Consider the following 26397-nt stretch of genomic DNA (forward strand, 5'->3'; position numbering starts at 1 on the left):
CCCTCTGTGTGTGTGTGAGAGAGAGAGTGTGTGTTTGTGTGTGTATATGTGAGTATAAGTGTGTATAATCTTGGCAGGGCAGAGTTAAGGCCCTGAGAATGGCCTTAAAAGGAAGAAGAGCTGTGGAGCAGCATGCACACATTGTAACATACACAAGAGAAAGCACATGCATTCAACAGTAGTACCTTTAACAAAACAAGCTTACAACTTTATACATATTCTGTAATAAAATGTTCTTTATTGTGGATATAAATCGGGCTTTCACACATCTGGGGGCTTTTACTTTAACTCTTTGTGCATCAGTGTGTGAGTCCGCATTTGCCTCCACACTGCACAGAAAGTAATAATTATCCCAGCTGGAATTCTTTTGTATTTTTATTTATATTCCTCAGTGTGTGTCTTTTATCTTTAAGACACAGCAGAAATATCAGTGAGATAATTTAGCAGAAGAGAGGAAGCTGCATGGAAACCGATAATGTGTTTGTGCGAGGAAGCTCTAGTCAGAGCGCAGTCACTGGTAATATTAGCCAGTCAGATTTTATACAACACGTCACATTATTATCTGCAAATTTTTATCAGGCTGACTTTAATTAAGCATGGTTTAATACACATTTAGTAAAGAGGATTTTATCTGTTAAAGATGTAGTTCCTCCTCTGGGTAAGCCTGTTTAAATGCCTGTATAGTTCAAACTCAGCGCAGTTTCACTTCTGTATAAGTATCACGCCACATTCATATAAACAAATAGAACATGGAAGCAGCAGAGGATGTATATATATTTTATTGGGAGGGGTTTAAAGATGAAATAAGACTCAGGAAGTTTAAGTGAGTGTTCTGCCGTTTATTCCATGCACATACACACAGTTTTTAAAAATGTACAACATAACTTACCTTAGTTTTTAATTGACGTTGCAAGAATAAAAGCAGTTTATGAAAATACTCGGAAATATTTATATATTGATTTACCAAAGTGCAAAGTGCATTGCCCTAGATGTTCCATGTTGTCAAGTTGAGGTTTTTGATGCAGTGAATGCTGAATTCATAAAACCTGGAGAAGTGAAAGAATGTCATTGACCTTGAGAATGCGCCAAACTTTCATGTTGTATTCAGAGATTAAATAGTGTTAGTTTTTGAATGGAGAAAAATATGTTATTGTGCAGATTTAGTGACAAAATACCAGATCCGATGATTGTAACAATTGTTTTATTGCAGAAGTGAATCTTGTCTCGTCAGCTGAAACGAGCAGAAGTCTCCACAATGTCCTCAGTGTTGTCTAAGACTTGGTCTTTATCTTGTCTCCGTCTTTAACTCTGGCCTTGAAAGTCTCGATGAGGACAAACTGACACCATGAACCAATAACAATTCACAATTCTGACGTCGGTGCTGATATGTTGCCTCTTTTTTTTTTGACATATCTGTGCAGTCTTGGGTGAAACTCAGCTGTGACTTTCCCTTCACCTGAGTTAGTTCTTTCCTTTGCAGCAACCTTACTTTTTCTTTCATCTGACAGAGCAGTAGTCAAGGTTACAGACGAGGTTAGCGTCCTGCCAGGAAAACCGTGGTATTCTGTCTTCTAGAGTCAGTTCCCACAGACTTCTGCATTCTGACGGCGGATACGTTTCCTCAGACCTCCTGTGGACTTCATCTTAATCACACCACTCTCATCTCATCTCATCATTGTGTGTGTGTGTGTGTGTGTGTGTGTGTCTCTAATCTTTCCCACATGGTTTCATTTCATGCTGGTGTCTACATGTGCCTACACTGTGTATCATGTTGCTCATGGAGTTTGTCGTTTCAAAGTCTTTGTGTGTTTGTCTCTTTACTCTCACACACGTTTTTATGTTTGTTGGCAAATTCGGTAAAAGCTTTGTCTTCGCATTTTCGGCTACGTCAGTCAAAGGAAAATAGTATTTCCAGTAAAAGCCCCTCTTCCAGTGCAACTATGCTTGCATTAAACCATATAATTATTAAAAGGGTTAAGTCAAAGTACATTTAAATGTACTCCCTTAAACCTTTTTTCATTTACATTTGGTTTTACACGTCCCTCACTCTGCGTCTGTGTTTTTCCCTCAGTGCAACTCTGCTTCTTCACTCTTTCACTGACAGTAAAAGCGGAGTTTGCAACATCAGTGGAAAATACTTTTCCAACGACCAGACGCTTGTGTCCATCTGTTCTGTGTTACTTGTTATACCTCAGTTTCTCATATGGCAACACGCAGTGTTAATTTGGCTCTCGTCACATACCACGACTAACTCTCCGAACACATGGACCGCAAGTCAGCTGCACCAGGACCGGAGGGAAGCCAATCTAGAGAGACACAAGGAAACTAGACAGAATGAGTAGTGTGATGATGATGAGGTAGACGAGCCAGCAAAGAGCTGAACAGACAGGGGGATATCAATGTGTGTCTGTATTATTGTTTGAACTCAACGTTTGCAGATTTCTCAACATGAGAGACATTTTTCCTCAAAGGTTTCCAGGATGTGCTTATAAAACTGTTTTTAGCTCTTCAGTTTGTTATTTGGGAGTTCAGTTTTAGACTCGGATGAACCAGTCCAATTGAATTTATGCTTATTTGAAGCCATGCACATTTTAAAACATCTTCATCTGTGGTTAACACAAGGATCAACATGAATGTTTTTTTTTTTGTTGTGCCGCTCGAAAAATAAAAAAATTACATTTAAAGAAATTGACTTTACAGAAACCATGTTTCAGTTCTTGAGGGGAAATATCCAGACGTCAATAGGCACAGTTTTCACTGGAAATATATTTTTGGTTCTACTTTTGTTCTACTTTCTATTTGCATAATGCGTAATTCCATGAGTATTTAAGATTTTTATGGCAACCCCAAGGCCCAAGCCAAAAGGTCATAGACCATTGACCATGTGATTCAATTCAAAGGACATGACTCTGAGTGGTGGAAAAGCGTTAAAGCTAAATCTAAACCGAGCTTGGCTGTAACATTTAGGGCTGAAATGGTCAGCTGGATAATCAATTAGTCGCTCAACAGAGTATTGATATCAGTGGTTTAGTTTAAGCATTTAAAATAACCTCATTCTATTCTCAATTCAGCTCCTGTGATGTGAAACTTGAATATTTGTTTTGTACTATTAAAGTAATTTTAAGAAGTTTTATTTGGGCTTTATGGAATTTTGATCAATGTGAAAAATTTATTTTCACTATTATTTGAAACGTATTAGACCGAATAACTTGCAGCCAATACATTTCTACTGCTTCCTGCATTGTTTTATTTTTTCATCAAATGTGATATTTTGGTCTCATAATCTTGTGTTTGGCCATGTAGGCCAGGATGCCTCAGAAGTTTTAGATGGCATATCGGCCTCAGCTGATATGAGTATTCAGAGCAGAGACTATTTCTACAGAGAGAACAACCTTAGTTTCATCTCACGTCATTACAGTCCTTGTATCTCAGCCACAGAGTCAAATGTTTTCCTCTCTTCAGGGATTTAGTTTCATGAAAACTATAAATTATGCCTTGAAGTGACTGTGTGAGTCATGTAATGGATGTGTGTGTGGGTTCACATGCTTGCTTGTGTATTCATAAGATGAATGTGTTCACCACATGTGTAAAATCATGTCACAAATCTGTTGTAAAATTTGATGAATGGAAAAGCCGTGAGAGTAGATGTTCTCTTGTTGATCTCCCATGGTTTATTAAACAGACTCGCTGCTGATTTTGGCTCTTTGGTTTCTCTCGGCTGACCTTTCTGAACGGGCCTCTCGCTTTGTCCCCAAATTTGTATCTTGTACAGGCCACAGAGAGCTGAGGGAGGTTTGGTAAAGATCGAGTTGTGAATCTTTGTGTAATCAATGGGTTGGTTAAGGGATTTAGCAGATGATTGGCAGTAACCATTTAAGGAAATATTGAAATATACTCATCATAATTTTCGAAAGCCAAACGTAATTTTTGTCATTTAAAAAACAAAGATATTTAAAAAGATGTCGAACAGAGGAAAGCAGCACATCCTTGTCTGGAACCAGCAAGACTCTGTCATGTATGCCTGAGAAATAAAATATTATATATAAATGTATATATCTATGTGAAAACGATGTTCATATTGTGGGTCAGTAAGATTTTAATACTGTTTAATGTAAACTGAAAAAGAAGCGTCCTTGTTTTGTAGCCCTTTTCAAATTCTGCATCCAAGTTGTTGTGCTTTGTGAGGATGCTTTCATCATGTTGCGAGGTTAAAAGTTGTAAATTACAGTGAAGAACTTGGACAAAAGCAGCAGCATAAACGGGATAAACAAGTGCATAAAAGGGATCATCTATAAATCAAATAGAAACCTTGTGAAAGCATGAAATGATATGACAGGAACATGAATCAAGCTAAAGCTGTATCCGTTTAAAATCTAAACGACACCTAGTACCAGTGATCAGAAAACTGGATCACGTCACAACTTTCCACTCTCTCCGGTGCAGTTTCTGTAGCCACAATAAAATGGAGGATTTCTTTGAAGTCTTATGTTGGCGGATTTGTAAACTGGTCGCTGTCTGTATAGAGTTTCCAGCTAGATTCCGCCTTTTGGCTCATAATTCTGTGTTTTGCTTCTCAATTAAAAGTCATCATACACCACACTTGCATGAAAGTGGGCTTAAGGGATTAAGACTAGAGTAGAAAGCCAGTGTTTGTCCGCAGTCAGCAGTAATGACTCTTGTCAGGAATACAGTGAGTCATAGAGAGATCCTACCAAGTTAAAAAAGCCACAAATCTCAAAGGAAAGCTCTCGGTGTAAATATAATTAAAGGCTTCAAAGAACTCAAACCTCTCACATGTTGTAGACGCCATACAGGAGATCACTAGATAATATTCTGCAACTACCACGAGTACAACTCTCTGACCCCTTTTTTTTTATCTTACCGGTTTCTGGTCTCACTTGTTGGTTTCATGTTCAGTCATAATATTGATGCGTGATGTGCTTCAAGTACAGAGTTGTTCTTGAAGAGCTCACGCTGTGGGTTGGATCAGGAGGTTGATAGACCAGACCACCAGCTATATTACATATATTCAGTTTCAATATAAGAAGCCACATAGATGCTATAGAATGTTTGAACAAAAAGGTTCAACATGAGTTTTGTCGCTTAATGAGCTGTCTAATGCTGGTATTGAGATCCATTTAGATAATGAATAGGATGAGGAACCAGTAGGTTTTGTGCTCTAGTGAAATGCACAGTTTGACTGAAGGTCGGCACTACAGTGAAAAAGTTGGAAAATAAATCTATTATGTACCCAGTCTTGAGCCTTGAGGGACACCTTTATTTGGACTTTCTTTGGATTTTTTTATTTAAAACCATGGGCAACAACAGTTTGAACTCCACACAATGATGATTTGTGCAAGTTGTAAACCTGCATCAAAACCCACACAAAGCTACTAACTGCAATAAACAGGATTGATAGCCTTGGACACATCTTCGAGTGCAACACGGACCTGCAGAAAAAGTTTGTTCTCATTTTATTAGGTCATGAACTCTGCTCAGAGAGTTGACCTCCTCGGATACCTGAAGGGTTATCGGTTCTTGATTTGTTTCAGACTACAAGTCCCTTGTGGACTTCCACATATTGGTTTCCCTATCCTCCTCTGAATCTATATGCTCTCAGGCTTAGGACAGTGGAAGATGAGCATTTTGGTGAAATTCTTCGCTTTCACTGATTCTGTTGTTTTTGCGGACTTCATGGAATTGTGAAATTATGAAGGGATGCGAGTCAGCGCTGCCGAGATAATGTCCTCTGCCGGAGTCACCTCTTTTTAAGTTGAGTGAGCATGTGTAAATATCTTGGGCCTTTTACATGAGTCATGAATAGGAAATTGACGAGCAGATACTTGCAGCTACAGGTTTACATTGTAAAAAATTAACTTACTTTGCAGGATTGTGTTCCTGGTAGGTAGGTGTCAAGGCTTCCATGTAAAATAAGATGGATGGATGAAGTATGTCATGTTTTTCAACTGTAAATATATTTAATTATTTTTATTTTTGGCGTGAATTTGATTCAAGCAGGAAAAGTACAACAAATTAAGTCAAGATGTGGTGATCAACAAAGCCTACTGCGGATATTTAAATACAGCGATACCAGCTTTTCACAGCATTGGTTACTTTGTTTATGTTTGTTTAGGTCTAATGAAAACTGTTCTCACTCAGAGTGGAAAACTTCTCTCAGTGTGTTGAGAATGCCTGAATGTGGGAGGAGTGTTTGTGTGTGTGTGCGTCAAAATCAAGAGAAACATCTAAAGGAAGTAGAGTGGTTAGAGTCATGTGGTCAAGATGTTTGTCAGATCTCTCGCTCTACCATTTTCTAGTTCTGTGTCTTTTTCTACAGAAAGAGAAGTTGTGTTATCTATGTGTGGGTGGGTGCCAGTGTGTCTTCTTGCGTGTCTCCAACTACATTAATCAATATTCTACATGTATAGATCAATACACTGTGGTGTTGACAGTGAGGTTCATGTCTCTCAAATGTGCGCATTTCCTCCTGTCATAACCTCTGTTGTGCATGTGTGTGTGTGCTTGTGCGTGTGTAACCTGCAACCACAGTGTCAGTGCACATGACCTTGCTGAGTTGGCTGTGGAAAGCCCCCAAAGCAAAGCTGTGCAACATTGTCACAGCAGTTTTCTCTTGGCTTCTGCTCTTCATATATATATATATATATATATATATATATATATATTTATACACACACACACACATCTCCAAAAAAAATGATATTACCTTGCTAATTATGTCATGGGCCGGGTAATTGTAATTGCAGTAAGATAAAGAATGTGTATCACTTCTTTTCAATGTTAACAGCCTCTATAATGACCTTAAATTTGAATCAGCTCCTCTGTTTAATTACCGAGACTCTGGCCGCCCACCACAGTCTAATTTGTCCCACCACAGTTGCATCATAAATACAACTGTTTCAGAATGAACTGGAGCTTTTTCTAAATTTCTCATAATTGCATAAAAGACCTCTAATGAATGTGTTGTGTATGCATTTGCCGTTTCATTGTAGACTTGTGTGGAAAATGCATTAGTTCGTACGGCTACTTGCCCACATCTCTCTCTCTCTCACTCTCTCTCTCGCATTGACAATGGCCATGTGTGTCATAGGGGAGCCGGTCATCTGGAGCAGCATTGGTTGCCCCTTCAAAATCATTACCTCCACGAAAGAGTTTATGATTTCATTTATGTTAGTTTGTCTGTTTGTCTGTTAGTTAGTAGCATTGCACATAAACTACTGGACGGAAACCTGTTGTTAGGCTGTGTTATTGGTCTGGAAAGAACCCACCAAACCTTGGTTTTTAATTCCTAGTTGTGCAATTGGGTGTTTTTAAGCATTTAACTTGATCTCTCAGACAATTATTTGTAATTATCTTGATAAAAAAGCTTTTTTTTTTTGCATTTTCAGTGGACTGACATCTGGGAGTGTATGCAAGTGTTGCAGATTCAAATACAAATCTGGATCTAGTGGGGGTGTACCTACAGAATGAGTTACTCATACTTTGTGCCGTCTAGTTGCTGAAGATTTGACCATCCTCAGCAGACGGATATTGGCATATATAGACTAAAGAATTAGGCAATTAATTGAGAAAATAAGTGGCAGAGAAATTGATATTGAAAAGAATTCTTAGTCGCAACCCTAATCTAGTTATTAATAGGGTTGCAAAATTCCGGGAATATTCAAAGTTCAACGTATGGAAATACGCTAGATGAACAGATGAACAATCCTCAATCAGCATGCTAATATATTTTCCCCAGTAATATCATCGAAACTTACCTGACTAGTCCTGCACACTACAGCAGGTCTCAGTAGGCCTGCTTTAGAGTGAAGGATGCTGGGAGTTATCTGTGCATGTGATGGAAGAATGCACAGTGGAGGGTTGAAAATCAACGTGCAGTGTGTGCTGCATTCCATACATCTTTAAAAGTAGAGTTTTGAATGATGTTTTTATTGCTCAGCGTTTAATTTGCGTATTTTTATTTTTTTTTTCAAAATTCCCAAAATTCCCGAGCTAAACTTCTCATGGAAAGTTTCCGGAAATTTACTGGAAACTTTCCACCCCTTGCAACCCTAGTTATTAATAAATGTTTGTCTGCATTAATGGTTTTATTTTCTGTTATATTTTCACACAAGGTGGTCTTGGTTTTACATTTCATTTTTATCATAAATATCTAACATATAATTTGTTGAACTCTGTAGAAACCTGTATGTTCATGTCTGTGTATCCTCTGTGCTCCGGCCCTCTCCTCTTCTCTCAACACTTTTCCCCTCAGCTTTATTCTGAGTCACATCTCCAGCCTCCCCCCCCTCCCCCCCTCCCCCCTGATTTTCTCTGGGCAAGTCGTTAGCATCGTTTCCATTACAGGGCCAAGCACAGCTAGCATTTACTCATTATCTGTGCCTCTCAGTTTCCCCTCCAAAAAAAAAAAAAAAATTCCCCCAAAATCAGTTACTCGCTTTTTTTTTATCCCTTTGCCAACGGAGATGATTTGTCAGTTGAGACGTAGCTTCTCACTAAGCAAACTTTGCTGTCTGATCCTGTGATGTAAACATTCAGAGTTTTCTCTGGCCCTGGAAGGTCCCACTTGGCGTCGAGTCGTGTGTGGAAAATGTTATCGTGACAAGATCTCCTTCCCTGTATAAACCTGGTTCTGGCTCAGTGGTGCAGGATCTGTAGTCACAAGGGGCAAAACTGCACAGTCAGGTTTATTCTGAGACAATGGTGCAGCACTGGCCAGGAGGGAAAGGAAGGGCAAGAGAAAGTTTTCCTTTCCCAACTTGTGGACATGTCACAGTTTCAGAAATCAGTTATCGCAGTTTTATGGAATGCATGAAGAAAAGTAGAGCTGCAGCTAATGATTATTTTCATTATTGATTATTTTTTTGGGGTATTAAATATCAGAAAAAGGTACCTTTATCATCACTAGAGCACAGGGTGACATCATCAGATGTATTTTTTTGACGAGACTCTAAAACACAAGAACTTCAAAAACATCAGTAAATTCTCACATTTGAAAACCTGGAAGTCAAAACTGCTTTTTAAATTGCTTTAAAGTTACAAAATACTAAATTGTAATGGATACACAAATATGGTAAAGAATATAATATGCAGCATGTTGCAGTTTGCTCTAACCAATTTTTTTTACCATTATGACCCTTTTTGCATAATCGATTTTATAACTTAATGTGATTTGCTTTTTTTTTTAAACTTTTCATTCACTATGTTAAATCAGTTCAGCATAGTATCAAGTATTTGTGTAAGAATTTTTTTTTTATATTTGCCACCATTTAAAAAAAAAATTAGTTCCACTTTTGGTATTTTCCTGAGAGGTGACACCACGGTTCACTTTAAATGTGCGGGTTTGATGACGTAGAAAATTACTTTTAAACAGTTGCACAAAACAAAAAATCCAGAATTACATACTTGATTTTGTGTTCGATGAGGAAAACGTTTCACACACTGGGGAAGAATACGTCTTCTCTACACATGTACAGTTACACACAACACACCCTTAACTGGCCAGCGCACATACACACACCCATAACTGACACATGTCTGGTCTGACACATGTGGATGAGCAGCACTCAGTTCTTCTCACACACACAGACCCCCCCCCCCACACACACACACACGCACACGGGCAATCAATTTTCCTTCCACTGTTGCATTAAGTTTTGTGCTTTTGAAACTTTTGAAATTTGTCCTTCAAATAACTATGCTTGTGTCCATGATTTTTTTTTGTCTCACTCTGGATAATTTATCTGGGGCAGAGGATTTTGATATTGTAATGTAAAGATCAATATATAAATTGCAATTGTCACACTGGAGCAGTGGTCGGGGGCCACAGAGATTTTCTTCATCTGAAAGAGATGGAAACGTATCTCTTTTTTTGGGAGCATGTTTGTCTTTTTTTTAATAATTTATTTTTCATTCCTTATTGGTGACAGTAGAGAGGTGACAGGAAGTGGGAAGGGAGGGAGGAAGCCCACAGGCGAACTCAAATCAGGGACGCTGTGACCTCATGGTCAACTTGATCCCGGCCTATAGGCTCCCAGGAGGCTGCTCCGGAAGTTGCCTCATACAGGGACACTGCCATGTCGCTTGCTTCAGGCTCACAAGCCGTATTCCCTTGTGTTACAACTCCAACACAATGGGGGATGAAAGCAGTATTGTATGTGGTGCGTAAAGAATGAGAGCTGTTTATGTTCAATTCCCAAAGATACACGTCTGTCTAAAACGAATGTACCGGCTACTCAGGTCCGTGGATGATCTTAAGTAACTGATTTTTATTTATTTTCTGGAATAAGATGTTTTCCAGGCTAGACAGATGATGTTCAACTTTGATGAATTTTGTTATTTTCTGTGCTGAATACACAACAAATGAAACGTCACCCTGTTGTGTTTCACCAATGAAGAAATGTCGAGATGGTCAGGTTGGGAAATGTGTTTCTTGCACAAGCTCATGTGTGTCTTGCACAAGCTAATTCTTTAAGGGTCAATGTACTCACGGAAATATTTCATAACTTTATGTGTATTTATACAACAGTGCATACTATACAGTGTCTGAATAATTTCTCAATGTACCAGGCATTAGAAGAAATATGCAGTTTGAAAATTTGAATCGTGAAACTGGTGTGAGGTGCTCTGACCAGTTCTTCAGCTTGGCTTCATGCAATGTCCTGAACTAGTAAGAGGACTTTTTTCAGCTTTCGTATATATAAGAACTTTTGAAGTAGTTCCCTAACTATCCTCATTCTTTTTAATTTGATCGAACTCAGAAAATCCTCTGTCAGCCGTGTTAATTGGTCTTTTCTTATGTGTGTAAAACCGCAGCTAATTCATTTACGAGGAACTACGCTCAATTCTGTGAATCCTGGAGTGGGCTGACTTCTCCATATACAGTATGTCAGTATTTCTGAGAAGTATACGTGAACCGGAGCGCGATGATCTGACACATTTATTCATTACTGAAGGCTACGTCTCTGACAGCTTCTGACAGGTTTCCAAGAACACACTCATCTCGATCTGTGTTGGTAACCCCACAAGTAGCACTCGCTCTCTCTCTCTGTGTGTGTGAGTGTGTGTGTGCGTGTGTGTGCGTGTGTGTGTTCTCTCCACATCCTCCATGATGCCACAGATAGAGCAGATTGTGAGTGTGATCAGTTCTAGTGATCTCCACTATTGCACATTTACCAGATATCGGTGTGAACAGAGGTGACTGTGAGTTTTTCTCATGATTTCATAACATTTTCCCGGAGTGTGACAGCGCAATCGCCGCTTCATGATCATTGAAGACATAAAGACAAAAAACTAAAAACCTTTCATAGTAAATGGTTTTACAGTCATGTAAGCTGCCTGTATGCAAAAATAATGTACATTTTTATTATTTTTCGCTTTACTTGTAGATTGTGCTCACTTTATTGATATATTATAGTTTGTATACTTAAGTGTCTACAGCTGCTCACATGTGGACATAAGCCAATAATAATTGTAATAGTTACAAGATAATATTCAGAGAGAATCTGTGAAATATCCCTTTAATATATTTCTACTTTTCGTCAAGTTTTCTTGACTGTCTTTCTGTCTGTTAGAAGGAAAACATTAAAACTACTCCATCGATTTTATTGAAACTTGGTGGGCAGGTGGGACATGGGCCAATGGAGAAGCTACAAAAATGTTGGCAGGGATCTGGATAAATTTGCAGATTCAGCATTTTTTTTTTCACTTTCTTTAACGTGGCAAGATGCACCCTCTGAGGGCCCTTTACCTAATGATATAACATAACTTTAGATAAGAAAAGATTCATGCTAAATTTAACTGCATTATTATAAATTTTGTTATTGTTACTTTTGTTTGTTTGTCTTCGTACTAGCTGTGGCAGTGTAAATAAACAAATTAATTGCTGATAAGTTTGAAGTAACTGTAGCTGTAGAGGAGCATTTTCCAAGTAGATATTTTGTTAAGACTAAACAATCAGCATGCTAAAAAAATAATAATCTGTTTTTGGATAATGTTTACAAGTAATGATCTCTACCAAGTTTTAGATGTGATTAAGTGCTGCACACAGAAGGAAAAGTTTAGTTTCCCTCGTCATGCATCGAGGATCTATTTCTGCAAACCTCAGGAGTGTTCATCTGTGTGAGACAGGCAACAGGTGGTGGAGGCTGGCACTGGAGTGGAGCGGTGAAAACAATGCCAGCTGCTGCAGATCACTATAGTGTTAGCTGCAGCTGTAGCTATTGTATAAACACATTAAAGAGAAAGTCATCTTTCTCTACGCACATACTGGGAGTGTGTGCACAACGGACAGGATCCAGGATGAGCTTTAAGCTGCAGGCAGATCATTACAATCCTGTAACATGAGCCAGATGTGCTATGTGTGGTTTTGTTATTGTCAATAAATATCAAGAAAAAGACCAAAAAACATTAGTGCGTTGAACGTTCGCTTGTTCGTCTTTTAGTTTTCAACTTCCCCAGCCTGTTTGTGTCACTCAACACCGAACTCGTGATCCCTACTGAAGACGTGCAGCTTTACAAATGGGTTGCAAATGTATGTTTTTAACTAAGTTTCAATACGTTTCTGAAGCAGCCAGGAAACCGTGGTTTTTAGAAGTTTGGCAAACTGGATAAAATTATGCAATGTGTGAGTTTGTGAGTATCTGCAGCAGCAGGACGGTGTTCGTTGGACAAAAGACAAACTACAGTGACCATGTCTCACCAAGATGCGTTTTACAACAGTTTTATGCCCAATATCAAAATCCTGAACGGAAAGACTCATATAATGGAGGATTTGTTATGAATATTGAGTCCAGTACAAACCTAATTACACCTAAAATCGAACCACTAATTCAAAGTGTCCTACAGTGTATGTGTGTGTGTTTGTGTGTGGTATAACCTTGCATAAATGCTTTCCAGAATCTCTCCAGAGAGCTGGTAACCCTGCAGGTCAACCCAGCAGCACACACACGCATACACACACACACACACACACACACACGCATACACACACACACACACACACACACACCGCACACACCCCGGACATCATTGGCTGCGGTGACCCTCGGAGGGCCGGAGGAATGTTGAGTGTCAAGTTAGTTGCCGTAGTGACGGCCTTGAGAAAGGGACCCTGGGAAGATAGTTCTGGACTCCAAACTTCCTGTGTGTGTGTGTGTGTGTGTGTGTGTGTGTGTGTGTGTGTGTGTGTGTGTGTGTGTGTGTGTGTGTGTGTGTGTGTGTGTGTGTGTGTGTGTGTGTGTGTGTGTGTGTGTGTGTGTGTGTGTGTGTGTGTGTGTGTGTGTGTGTGTGTGTGTGTGTGTGCGCACTCTAACTGTAGATGTGTCTGTGACTGCGTGGGCGAGAGGCTGCGCTGTTTCATCTGTCGCTGTGTCACTTGTTTGTTTGTGAGTTACTCTCATCAACTGTTTATGCTTGTGTCCGAGTGTGTAAACCCGGGGGAAGTTTGTCCCGAAAACATCCTTTACTTTTTTATTGTATTACTTTTATGTTACGAAGTAAATGTTTATTCATTTTAGTTAAATCTTTGAAGTCTTAGTTGCAAAGAACAGAAGCTTGGAGAATTTGAAGTACAGTAAAGTGATTCTCATTATTTTTTTTTTCGTGTGCAAAATATCCAATGTAGACATCACAAGGAAATTACTTAATAGCATTTTTTATTATTTTCATTATTATTTTAACATAATTAATTGATTGATGATCACAATGTTTATCCCTTAAAGCCCATCTAGAATTCACTGATCAAGATGTATATTTGCATTCAACTGAGAAAGCCTCACATCAGAGACTATGTGCAGTCATAGCACTTACAAATTCAAAACTTAATTTTAAATGTAAGCAGAGATCCCAACGTTTTCAAAGGTTGACAGTCAGAATCTGGGGGAAATGTGCAGTGTAGAAAAAACACATCCACCAGTAAGTATCACCCCAGTACAACACTTGGTAGATGAATACAGGCAGAGCCAAATACGTGAGGAAAGAACATGCAAGGACCAGAATATCAGATTCAAGACTTTCAGATGACACAGAGCAACTACAGATACGTAGACCACATTGTCCTCATTGCATATATGTATCATATTCCTGTGTGAGTATTTGAAGTCGACATATTGCCGAAAGTTGACTCAATCTGAAAAGAACAAGGAGTGGAAACTGAAAACGCCACCAGATTGATAATCTCAATAGTTATTGAGCCCTTTTATTTTAGTCAGTAACTAAACAGCTACAACAAAGACTTCTTTGAATTATGAGTCGTTCGTTTTTTATGTACAAATATTGTGAACTCTGGGTCATTAGTGGATCTAGGTCATGGACACACAGTAAATTGTGGTGACTGTGGTAGATACAACCTGAATTCATTTTAATACACAAACCAGAACCACGAAACGAAAAGAACATGGTGCCGTATTAGTATTTTACAATTTATGCCTGATGTCTCTTTCCTCATATTTCTAAAAGTTGTGGGAGAATCTTAGTTTGTATTACAAAAATTGACAGATCTAAAGGATGAATTTACACTGAGCTGCTTCCACTGTTGCAGTAGAATTGTAAGACTTGATGCCTCAGACATTACAGTGAGCTGACGTAGAAGCAGTAATTTAAGACATTAATGAAAATCTTCCCTCAGGGTTAATTTACAGACAAATTATGTTCCATGTCTGGATCTGTCTGGATCTGTCTGTTTGGTCCATATCTCTCCCTCTCCTGCAGAGTGTGTGTGTGTAGAGGAGGTTGATGCCAGGTTATAGTTTTCAAGGGCACGTTAAATTAGCTTCTGGTTTTTGGCAGGCGCTGCAGTGAAGGATTAAGGAGTAGTTACTCCTCCAAAGAGCTTTCACTCACTCACCTGCACACGACTAACCTACAAAACAAGCCAAGCCAGACCATGTGTCTCTTTTGTGGTGGCTTTTAACTCATTTTGTGTTGTGTTTTTTTCATTTTGTTGCTTCTCATTGTGGTCGTTACGCTTCCAATTGGAGATACTTGTTTATATTTAGTTGCTTGGTGGTTGTGTCATTTCTCATTATAGTCATCTTGTATATTTTTTTGTCTTTTCATTTTGAATCTCTTTTGAATATTTTACATTGGGGTTGGGCAATGTCTACTGATTGGCATATGGCAGACGTGCTGTTGGTTCGTCGTCTCAGCTGTACACAATTAACTTGATGCCTGGAAAATCATGATGCTGGGCTCGACATCACGCTGACTGTCATCCAGCAGCGATGGACTCAACCCTATTTTACATCTTATTGTGGTCATTTTCCATCTCTTTTTGTGGTTGTTTTGTTTTATTGCTGTATACAGAGGCTCCGGTCCAGGTCCTTGATCCTAATAAGCCAATTACAGTAAAGTATTGAGACCGATCCACTTTTGGCACATTTTATTGTGCAGTAAAATAATATTATAATTAATAAAATTGCCATTTCTGCTCATCGATCTACACTTGATTTATAAAGAGTTGGAAACAACCAACATTGTGGTCAGGTTCTTCCTGTTTGCTTTAATTTTTCTTGGCATGTTTCTAGAATTTGACTTAACTTGAGTCCATCGGTGGAAAAAATGAATTGATGGGGAAGTTTAGAACTAAGTTCCCACACTTCACACTACATGTCAGGAATAAAACTAAACACCTTATTAATGGTGAAATGGAAGATATTTGGCCAAACTCGATAAACAGACAAGTAGGGCTTTGGTTAGGAAGGTGACCAAGAACCCAATGGTCACCACTTTGAGTAAAAGGCAAAGGAAAGACCACTTGTTTTGCAAACAGCATCCGTAGGGGGGGTAAAGATCCTCTGGTCTGGTTACTCCAAACACTGTCTGGCCAACAGCAGTCACTGCTCATCACCTGGTGAACCGTGGTACTGGTAGCGTCATGCTATGGGGCTGCCTCTTATTGGTAGAGAGGGAGACCGGTCTGAAGGTCAGGACTTTTCCAGCTGTGAGAGGCTTTGTGTTTGGGGTGGTTCATCCGACCCTGCAGCATTTGTATTTCTTTCTGTCGTTTGTGCTACTTTAAAGTTTCCAACTCAAATCTGCGATGACCCGGAAAGAAGTTTTCAGAGTTGCCTTCAATGGACGGACCACTTCAGAGACACAGCATAGCATTCCCCTCGTACCGCAACCATGGCTCCTGTGTTAGCCATTGTGGTTGAAAGCAGTACTTATTTCTCTCTGCTGCCTGTAGTTGTGAGAAGGAACCTTCCTGTTCTCCATCTCTCTGTAAGACGCCTCTTCTCTCTGCTCATTTTGTTTTTTCAGATAATCAGCCGTGGACCATTTTATCTTTGGAACGCACACTAATAGTCAAAGTACTACTTTCTTCCACAAATGTGAAAGTAATACATGTGCCGGATGTGCAGTAAAAAGGACTAGTGATCCTTATGCACTTGAAATTTTGACCTTTTTGGTCACAGTTTGAGAGCAGGGCGACTTTTCACTATTTAGCACGATAATGACCTGAATAGGGATGTCACGAGAACCGATACCTACGATACCTTTCGATACTAACATAACAAAACGATTGTTTTTGAAGTACCGTAGGCACCGTCAGCTTCGATGCCAGCAGCAACTTAGCATTAGCATCGGTGCTGCGCCAGTCGACGTTTACATTCTGAAAACCAAGACGGCAACTGCGGCTGCAGCGTTCGCCCCACCTCGACTTGTTTATTAAAAAGGCACAAAGAGTCGTGTATGGAAGTATTTTGCGTTTGACGCCGGGTTTACACCGGACACGGAAGCAACGCCGCCGCTCCGCGCTAATCCTTAGCGCGCCGGCACATGGTTGTTTACACCGGAAGCTGAAGCGGCGCATGGGAGTGGATGGGAGCCAGCTGTTATTTAAGGCTTGGTGCTGCGCTTACGAGTCGCTTTGGCGTCGCTTCAGCGTCCGGTGTAAACCCGGCGTGAGGCAGATGTATCATTTAATGCATAACGTGTCTCACAACAAAGCGTCACTCACATGCGACCGCAACTACCGTCTAACCCTCAGTATATGCGCAGCGCAAGCACATTGAATTACCATATATGACATTAACAACATCCAAATAATGCACTTTTTTTTTTACCGTGGTATCGAAATTGGCATCGAGAATCGTGTTATTTTACTGGTATTGGCACCGACTACTGAATTTTTGGTATCGTGACACCCCTAGACCTGAAGCCAAGAGCCAGGGAAAGGTTGCAGTAGCTGTGGGAGTTTTCTTTTGAAAGACGTCGAGTGGCTGAACCAGACTTAACCTCCATAGAACATCTGTGGGTAGACATGAAAATGCTTCTTATCCAAATCTAATGGGGTTTGAGAAGATTTGACAGGAAGAATGGGATAAACTGTCCAAATCCAGGTGTGCACAGCTGCCAGAGATTCAAATCTCTTAACTGCTGCCAAAGGAGATTATAAATTCAGAATTTAGGGTCTGAATACTTGAGTAAGTCAGAGATTTCAGTTTGTTTTTTTAAAATGTCTAAAAATATGCTTCTACTTTTGTCTGTTGTAGCTGGATGGGGTAGGGTTTCAACACAAAAGGGTTCTTAATGCTTGATGATTCCGCATTTCCACCTTCTGACACTTCCCTGACTCAGTTTGAGCCATTTGTAAACATGAACACTGCTCATGAATGCTCACTGTTTTCCCACATTGCTTGGTCGTGTTGTTTAAGGACACACTCTTGAAAGAGTTGTGTGCCGATTGCAAAATGAAGGAAGAAAAAGGGCAAAGGCCTGTGTGTGTGTTTGTTTCGGTGTGAGTGTGTGTGTGTGTCTTCTCCAGGGAGTATTACAGACTTCAACTTGCAGTGATAGGAAATGTGCTGTGAGCTTGAACTTGCTCCCCTGATGAAGTTGATTCACAGAAATCGGGCCTGTTATGTTGTTGCTCAACTACGCAGACATCTGCTGCGTGTTTTCCTTCTTTTTCTTCTCTTATCCCTCCACAGACACATATGGCTCCTCAAAGATGCTCTCAGACAGAAACTCATTCACATTCTCACAGAACATTCCTCTCGATGAGTCATGAGTTAATCGACACACACACATACACATACATGTACACACAACCTCAAAAACACACTCTTGCACAAACAGCCACATCTCGTAGAGTCAGCACCAAAAAAAAGACATACAGGTGAAGGTGAGTAAAGAGGAGAGTGAATATTGGTCTCGCCATCATCTGATGGACAGAAACTTGGCTCCAGATGAAGGCAGATGTTGTTCTCTAACTGCTGGATGTGTCAATAAGCAACTTTTTGCTACCTAACAAGGGAACTACATGTTAGAATTGTGTTAACAACACGTGTCCGTTGCCCCCAAGTGGCCAAAAAACATCTGTTATTGAGGTTTACGGTCTTTTTAGTGTGTAGGTGTGGAGCTTTAAGTTATATATATTATAGATAGTTTGTCTAGTTCATGATGTGAGTTGCAGATGTTTAACAGATTTTCACCTGACCAATGGTTTCTCACATTTCTCGTTCTTGGCCGAAATAAAAAAAAAGAAAACAGGTTACAAGATTTCTCCTGATTAAGTTACTGAAAGCTCCAGAACAGCTCCACCGCACTCGGTTCGTCACCTGCTATTTCCAAGAATGAATCATGAATCAGTTTCCGTTTAACTTTAACGTTTAACACGCTGCAGCATCTGCAGCACCACTTCATTACTAATCAGCATTGCCATGATGAGTTTTTTTTTTTTTTACTCTGCATTTGTTTTTCCTGTGGTCACATCTTTCCTCTTAGCTGATTGAACTCTATCTCTCTACACCTGTCAGCTCTACGAAAAAACTGGATGTTTTTTAACCCTAATTTTAAGAAGCAGAAATACGATTCTCTGAACATCCTGCACAAAAATGTTGTGACAGCAATTTGGCTGGAGTTTGCTTTTAGTAGGTTCCTCATTCACGGACTCAGATCGCACTAAATGAATCACATCCCTTTCATTTGTGCATCACAGTGTATTTTCATTGATAATACTCGACACTGTGGTTAAAACAGAGAGCATTGGGACCCATGGGCTTCATTCACAACACTGTCAAGCTGAGGAAATTGGGCAGGGGGGGGTTAATCTATTCTTTTGATGTCTGTGTGTTCCTGTCTGTTTTTATGTGTGTGTGTAGGATTAACATAGACATTCCTCAGGCTCATTCACTGTCACATAAACTCAAACTCATCCGGTGCACAAAGCCCTGGAATCTGTCCTCCTTGCTTTTTTCTCCTGCTCCTTATCTGTCTTTCTCTCTCCTGGTCCGACCCAACGCTGTGTCTTCCACTGTCCTCGCAGTTTCCTTTTGTTGCTTCTGTTCTCTCACGTTACCCTCTTGCTTTTCTTCTTCTCTGATGCATGTGTTTGTCCCATAAGGTCTGTTGCTGATCCAACCGTAGCTTGTTAGCCTCCTTGGCTTCCACCGTGGGCTGTGGGTGTTTGGGAGCGAGGGGCAATTCACAATTTAATTGCCAGAAGAGTAAATATAGTGGTTTTAAGAAACTAGTAATTTCTCGAAAGTAAAAATAGTTTGGTTCATCGTGAAAATGAAGTCAGATCTTAACAATGTCAAGATCTGATATTCTTTTTTACACATGGTGGAGCATTAATCAGCTGGAAAGCTAGTTTCCCTTTGCTGCTTTTGGTAGAGACTCAAAACAGAGCTAAAGTAGCATTATTATATACGTTCATGTTTTTCAGGTGGACACAAACATGACTCCAAGTTATTGAGGATGTTGTGTAACTGCTGGATGTGTAAATAAGCAGCAATTACAACTTCAATTGATTAGTCTATTTTCACAAAATCATCAGCATCCATTTAGCTAATTAATGAATAACTTGACTGAGTTATTTTTTCAGCTGATATTAGATTGTTCCAGTTTCATAAAGCCTTGGAGACTCTTCTTAAGTAAACATGAAACCTGTCAATATTTATCACCAACTTAATTCTGTGGTTTTTTTTTTATATCTTCTCTTTCTGGCAAATGTGAAAATATTGCATTAAAATTCTCTGGTTCAAGGTGGACACAGCTTTAGCACAGCAACTTATCATGTATACATATTTTAATTACCCCATTCATGGATTCATATTTAAGGTAAAACAAGTAAAAAACTGTTCAAAAATATAGAATCTTTGGTTTTATAATGCAATAATGCAAATCCTAGCATTAAACAAGGTCTAACGTGTTGTTGCCTGAAATGTTCCACTTGCTAAATGACTTAAATAGTTGGTTGGTTTGTGAGGAGAGTGTCATGATGACCTCTGTGCACATATCGCTAACACACAGTAAGACACACATTCTCCTTGTCAAGCTTTCAATTAGAGCAGCTGAATCTCTTTTCTCATGGTGTTCAGATGTTGCACATGCAGGCTTCATCTCTGAGGTGATTTCCGGCCCAGCATGCCACGGGGCTGTCCACATGGCTGACCCAGCCATCCATCCGTGTGTGTGGGTCTCTGTGTGTGACTACGCCAGTGGCATTGTTAGCGCTCGTTTGTATGTTGGGGCTCGGAGGCCATGCGATGCTATATCTGTCACATATGATTAGTTGGAGTGTATATGTCCGGTATTGTGCACCCGAGTGTGTATGTGCAGGCCATTGTTCTTCTGTCCATCTGAGTTTCAGGATCACCTGCATGGAACGGGACTTCAAATGGTGGCAATAGAAATCACCTCCACGTGAATTCTTATTCTCAGTGTATGTTCTTAGTGCATAAAAGTTACAGAGGGTTTTGTTTGTGGTTTACAGTTGGCACAGTAAAGGTCAGAAGCCTCTGACTCTCGGGGTCAGGAGTTCACCCTAAATGTCCTCAGGTCAAACAGCCACCAGGAAGATACTCATATCTCATTAAACATTCTTCAAATACACAGTGGGCCCTGGTGGGGTCGACCTTGGAGCTCTGCCATGGGAGCTCCCATCATGCATCCTTCCTACGATTCACTGAGTTTTCTTTCACAAAGGGTGGCCTCAGTTTCAGCACAAAGGATTCACACGCACACAAACATGTATACAAACACTGTTAAAGATCAGAGGATTGGTCAATTGACTGATCGTTGAATACTTTTTGTTTCTACGGAATTTCCTGAGAATATTGTCTAATTTGTCGGACTCTTGTCTTCATTGTGTTTTTCAGGCGTCCAGCGCCAAGCTGACGACTCAGTGCTCTGACATCCAAGAAGTCCGTCGATGCAACCGACTGGAGATGCCCGACAACTTAAACACATTTGTTTTAAAGGTACGTACAAACAATGCAAAGAATTCTAACGGCAGTGATTCTGGAGGATCGTGTTTTGCAGTGAAAAAACATCGAACCTGGTGAATTTTAAATTGCATCATTGTCTCCGCAGGTTAATCGAGGTAGTCTGATATTTGAGACCGACAACGACCAGCAGGTCAGCTCCTGGACCACAGAGCTGAAAGAATGTATCAGCAACAGGTGAGAAACACAAAGATACCTAATAATGAAAATCGATATTAGAATCCAGTCTGTTTCAAGCTATACAAACACACACACACACACACACACACACACACACACACACACACACACACGCCTGAGTGCTGCTCATCCCTCTCTCCCTACACAGCTTTTTTCATGAGATTCCAAGCGGAAATATTTAACACTTGGACTTGTTGGCTGCTTTCAGTGTTTGTGGGTGTGCTGGATGTGTTTACTTGTGCTGAGGTATGTGTTTGCAAATGCAAGTGAGAATATTTGCAGTGAGTGAGTATATGTGAACAAACATTTACATGAATGTGCCCACGTCTATCCGTCGGTTCCTGTGCTTTACAATTTGCAGTTTGCTCTTGAGTCACTTTGTCCACTCATCCTTTTTGCTTTAGGTTTCTATACAGATTTGAAAAGAATCCTTTATCAAACTCATCAGTCAAATAAAATGTTAACACGTTTCCTCACAATGCATCTGGTGTGTACACTAATCTGTCAGGGCTTGAAAGTTTGACAATACATTTAGTTTTCAAATTGAGCTGAAGTAAAGTGTATTTGACTTTATAAGTTAAACATATAAGAATAGAGAAAGTAGGTGAATAGTCTTATGACAAAGATGTTTATTCAAGTCATTTTTAATGTTTTATTTTTCTGGTAAGTCTGGTTTCAATTATCTATTTGATGATATAAAAGTGGGCTGAAATGTCACGATGGAAACCTGGGACTGACTCGTGATTGGTCAATGGGACCTTATTAGACCCACCTTTCAGGATGCTTAAAAATGATTGATCAATGAGCTCCTCAAATACAAATACAGGATACCAAGCTCTAACACTCGTAAAGATTTTGAAGAAAATATGTGAATATTATAGATATTAGATACACATTATACAACAGGGCCCTCTACAGATATCACATAAGAACTTTCAGCTCCAGTTTGCAGTGTGTAGTCTGAAGTCTTTTTTATAATCTACATCGAGCTGACAATCAGCCGGACAAATACTCCATCAGTAATATAATGATTCAAAAAATCATTATCAAAATATCACTATAGGCTTGATGATCCACAGCCAGTGTTGGGGAGTAACGGAATACATGTAACGGCGTTACGTATTTAGAATACAAATTATGAGTAACTGTATTCCGTTACAGTTACAAATTAAATAGATGGTATTCAGAATACAGTTACATTGTTGAAATCAGTGGATTACATGACGGTACTTCTCTGTTTCACGAGTTTAATCACTGTCTCGTAAATCCACCGGAGGCAAAGCCCCCAGGAAGCAGCTGGAGACCAGGGCTGCCGTAAGAGCGCCCGGACCCCGGCGGCGTGAAGAAGCCTCACCGCTACCCGCTCGGGACCGTTACAGGCCCCGGGACCTTGGCTCTGAGAGAGTTCCGTCGCTACCAGAAATCTACGGAGCTGCTGATCCGCAAGCTGCCCTTCCAGCGCCTGGTGAGAGAAGACCGACCTGCGCTCCCAGAGCTCCGCTGTCATGGCTCTGCAGGAGACCAGCGAGGCATGCAGGGTTCACACCGGACGCTGAAGCGACGCTAAAATAATATCACCCGTTGACCCAGTAGTATAAAAGCATATGGTCACTTGTTGCTCCAACATTAACTGCAACAGCGTCCCAATTTAATGTCATCCATCTTCAAGAACTTCTCCGCTGTTTGCTCCGTTCAATGTCGGGTGTCGAGGGTAAATTACGTATTCTCCGCCCCCCCTCTCTTTATTTAAAACTCCAGGACAACAGAAGGGGAATACAAACTATGGGATGCATGCTTTATCATTTATATCATATAAAATATGTCATCAATATCGTTTAAAATCCTTTTTCAGTGTGTTTCCTGGAGCGATATGCTCGCGTCAAGCGCAAAAAATAGACCCGACGCCGAAACGATCGCTGCACGGCGCGAGGCAGCCTTGGCGCAGGGGGGGGTTCAGCCTCCGGTGAGACCCGCACAGAGGTGGGAGTGGATGGGAGCCGGACATCCAGCGGGCCCGCAGCATCGGTGGAGAGAGAGTTTAAACTGCTGCTGCTCCACTGACTATAACAACGCCGCAATCATACACTTAAAAAATGCAATACAAACCGGAAGTATTCCAAGTATTCAGAATACGTTACTCAGATTAGTTAATGTAATGGAATACGTTACAGATTACATTTTTGTGCATGTATTCTGTATTCTGTAACGGAATACGTTTTGAAAGTATCCTTCCCAACACTGTCCACAGCTGTGAAATGTATTCCTTCAGGAAACATTACTGAAGAATTTGATTAATCTTTAAATTCAGGAAATCACAGAAGCAGGAAAACAAGCAGAGACAAAGTCATAAGAGAAGTTCAAATTCAGTAATCCATTTAGTCTGATTACTCAAAGGAATACTCAGTACTGTAATACAAATGAAAGTAATACTTTATATTTCTCTCTGTTCTGTTCTTGTGTGTGTGCGAGTGTGTGTGTCTGTGTCTGTGTGTGTGTGCGAGTGTGTGTTGCTCTGTGAAAGGAAATGTGTGGGAGGTCTAAGACTCAAGAGAATCTCAGGACCTTTCTCATTTCTGCAGATGTCTGGAACACACACACACACACACACACAGATCGGGGTCAGGGTTCACTCTTGAATTCACTGTGTTTATTCAGATACCTCACAAACCATGTTCATGTGAAAACAACATGGAATCATTACAAAGGCAACTTCTTGGTATTTCTCGGCCGACGTGTTCACTTTTTGAACGAGGGATTTAAATGTAGATGAGTACAAGTTTCCCTTTTGCCCATTAATCTAAATCTAGCCTAACTCTTCTGTCACTTGTCATTTTTTACTCAAACATACATTTGTGCTGGATTCAGAGGAAACACAGTAATGTAAAACATGCTTGTCTCAGAATCGGAACTGTTTACATCGCAGCTACATGTCCGTTCTTCACCTCTCAAAAAGGTTTGCACAACACCAGACTACTTCCTTTCTGGAGAAGTCAAGCCTTTTCCAAAGAAAACATGGTAACAAGTCACAGCAGGAAGAGCCCACGTGTAAATAATAAACTTGATGATGGGTGAATTCCAGCGAGCTGCTTCCGCATGAGGGCCGGAGCCATCGCTGATGTTAATAGTAACACCTGTGTCTGCAAAGGGAAAAAGACCTATTGTCTCAGCGATATTATCCTGCTCGTATGATTCATCGAGCTCAAAGTACAAAAGCGGGACCAGGGCACAGTTGGATGCTGTCGCGTCACCGTTTGGAACGTGTAGAAACAGGTTCGGCCCTCAGATGTGGTTGGATGTGGTAGGCGGAGTCTGTTCCAAAACCTTCACTCTAATCCTCCAAACATCGCTGACTGGCAGAGACGTCCTCACCTTGTTGGAGTGAAGTGATTCTCACAGAGATAGAAGAAGAGAAACACACAGACTCGCACAGAGAAAAGGAGAAAGGAGTCTTGTCTTCCTGTTATTCAGAACGCTGGAAACTCTAGTCAGCATTTTTGCAGGATTTGCTCCGGCTTGCCTCGCTAACCTTCCCCTTCTCATCTGTGTATGTGCACGCACAGGCTCACAAAACCACAAAATGCATGTGGACACAAAAAACGCAGACATACAGACAGTGTGTGTGTGTGCGTGTGTATGTGTGTGTGCGTATGCTTGTTTGTGCGTGTGTGTGTAAGAGCTGTGAAACAGAAAAAACATAGCATCTGAACTGGTGAACTGGACTCACTTCCTGTCTGTGCTTGGTGTCTTTACTTCAACCTGCTGTTTCCTCCACGATCACCATGTTCACTTACCTAACACACACACACTTACACACACACACACACACACACACACATACACACACACACACACACACACACACACACACACACGGCATCATCGTCTCAGCGATTATTTTTAATGCAAAACACAAACATTTCATAGTTCCAGCCTCTTAATTGTGAGTTTTTTCATATCTTTATGATTATTTATCGTGTTTGTTTTTAATCATTAATAGAGTTAATAGAACCAAACAAAATGTGTCACTTTGGACTTATGATTCTGACTATAGTTACACAAGTATATACTCAAAAAAACACAATTAATGAAAATGGATCAGTAATTTAGTTGCATCTTAGGTTGAAACTTCATCTCAATCAGCTACAGCAGTGAAAAGCTACAAACACATTCAAGCATAACAATAATATAATGATTTATAATAGTTTTTATAATACACATTTTACTTAAGTAACATTTTCAGTTGCTGTCAAAGACCTGAACCCTTGCTCTACCGCACCCAGTCCTTTTCTCTCTCCACCCATCTGTGTAGCTCCTTCTCATAAAACATCAATAAATCACTGACACATCTATTTTTGAGACACTGCTGTAATTACAGTAACATAAATAAGATTTCTGTCTCAGCTCCTCTGTATTTTGATGTAAAATATGATGATGAAACTGCCATGTTCTCCTCCTCAGGTGGTCCACAGTGGGCCGGTGCATGTGTGAGTGTAATGTGAGTCTGGTCTTCTCCCTCAGGTCGGGCAGCGTGGATCTGGAGCCCCTCCCCTCCCCAGCTGACAGCTCCGTTCCAGCCAATCGCAGAGGAAGCTCGGCGTCCGCAAGTCAAAGTGAGTGAAGAGCCGAGGACACTGGTCAGACACGTCCTCACACTCAGGGTGCAGCTGTGTGTGCTGTGTCCCATGATGTGTCCCCTCTGTATGGGATGAAGTTTTGACAAACAACCTTTGGGTCTTATCTTTATTGTGTAGCTATTAAACTTTACAATCAGACTTCATACCATCATATCGTGTACCCATCAGATACTGACAGCTTCCTCATGCAGTCAAAGATTAAAAATTACATTTTGAGCCCTTCTTTTTGTTTTTAACTCCAAATTAAGCAGTTTAGATCAAGTATATCAACTTTTTGTTTGTCTGAACATCTGACCTTTCTTCTTCAGTTCCCCAGTTGATCTTAAACTGTT

General features: G+C 40.3%; 1 protein-coding gene across 3 annotated transcripts in view; it reads left to right on the forward strand.

Annotated features, from left to right (window-relative positions):
- The window catches only part of sh2b3 (SH2B adaptor protein 3), a 46881-nt gene that overhangs the window by 17751 nt on the left and 2733 nt on the right, over positions 1-26397 (forward strand). For all 3 annotated transcript variants that reach the window (XM_061071844.1, XM_061071845.1, XM_061071846.1), the window contains exons 3-5: positions 21126-21227; positions 21340-21428; positions 25950-26041. In XM_061071844.1, the coding sequence (XP_060927827.1) occupies positions 21126-21227; positions 21340-21428; positions 25950-26041 (283 nt within the window). The remainder of the gene's footprint in view (positions 1-21125; positions 21228-21339; positions 21429-25949; positions 26042-26397) is intronic.

Source organism: Limanda limanda, chromosome 5, assembly GCF_963576545.1.
Source record: "Limanda limanda chromosome 5, fLimLim1.1, whole genome shotgun sequence".
Lineage (NCBI taxonomy): Eukaryota > Metazoa > Chordata > Actinopteri > Pleuronectiformes > Pleuronectidae > Limanda > Limanda limanda.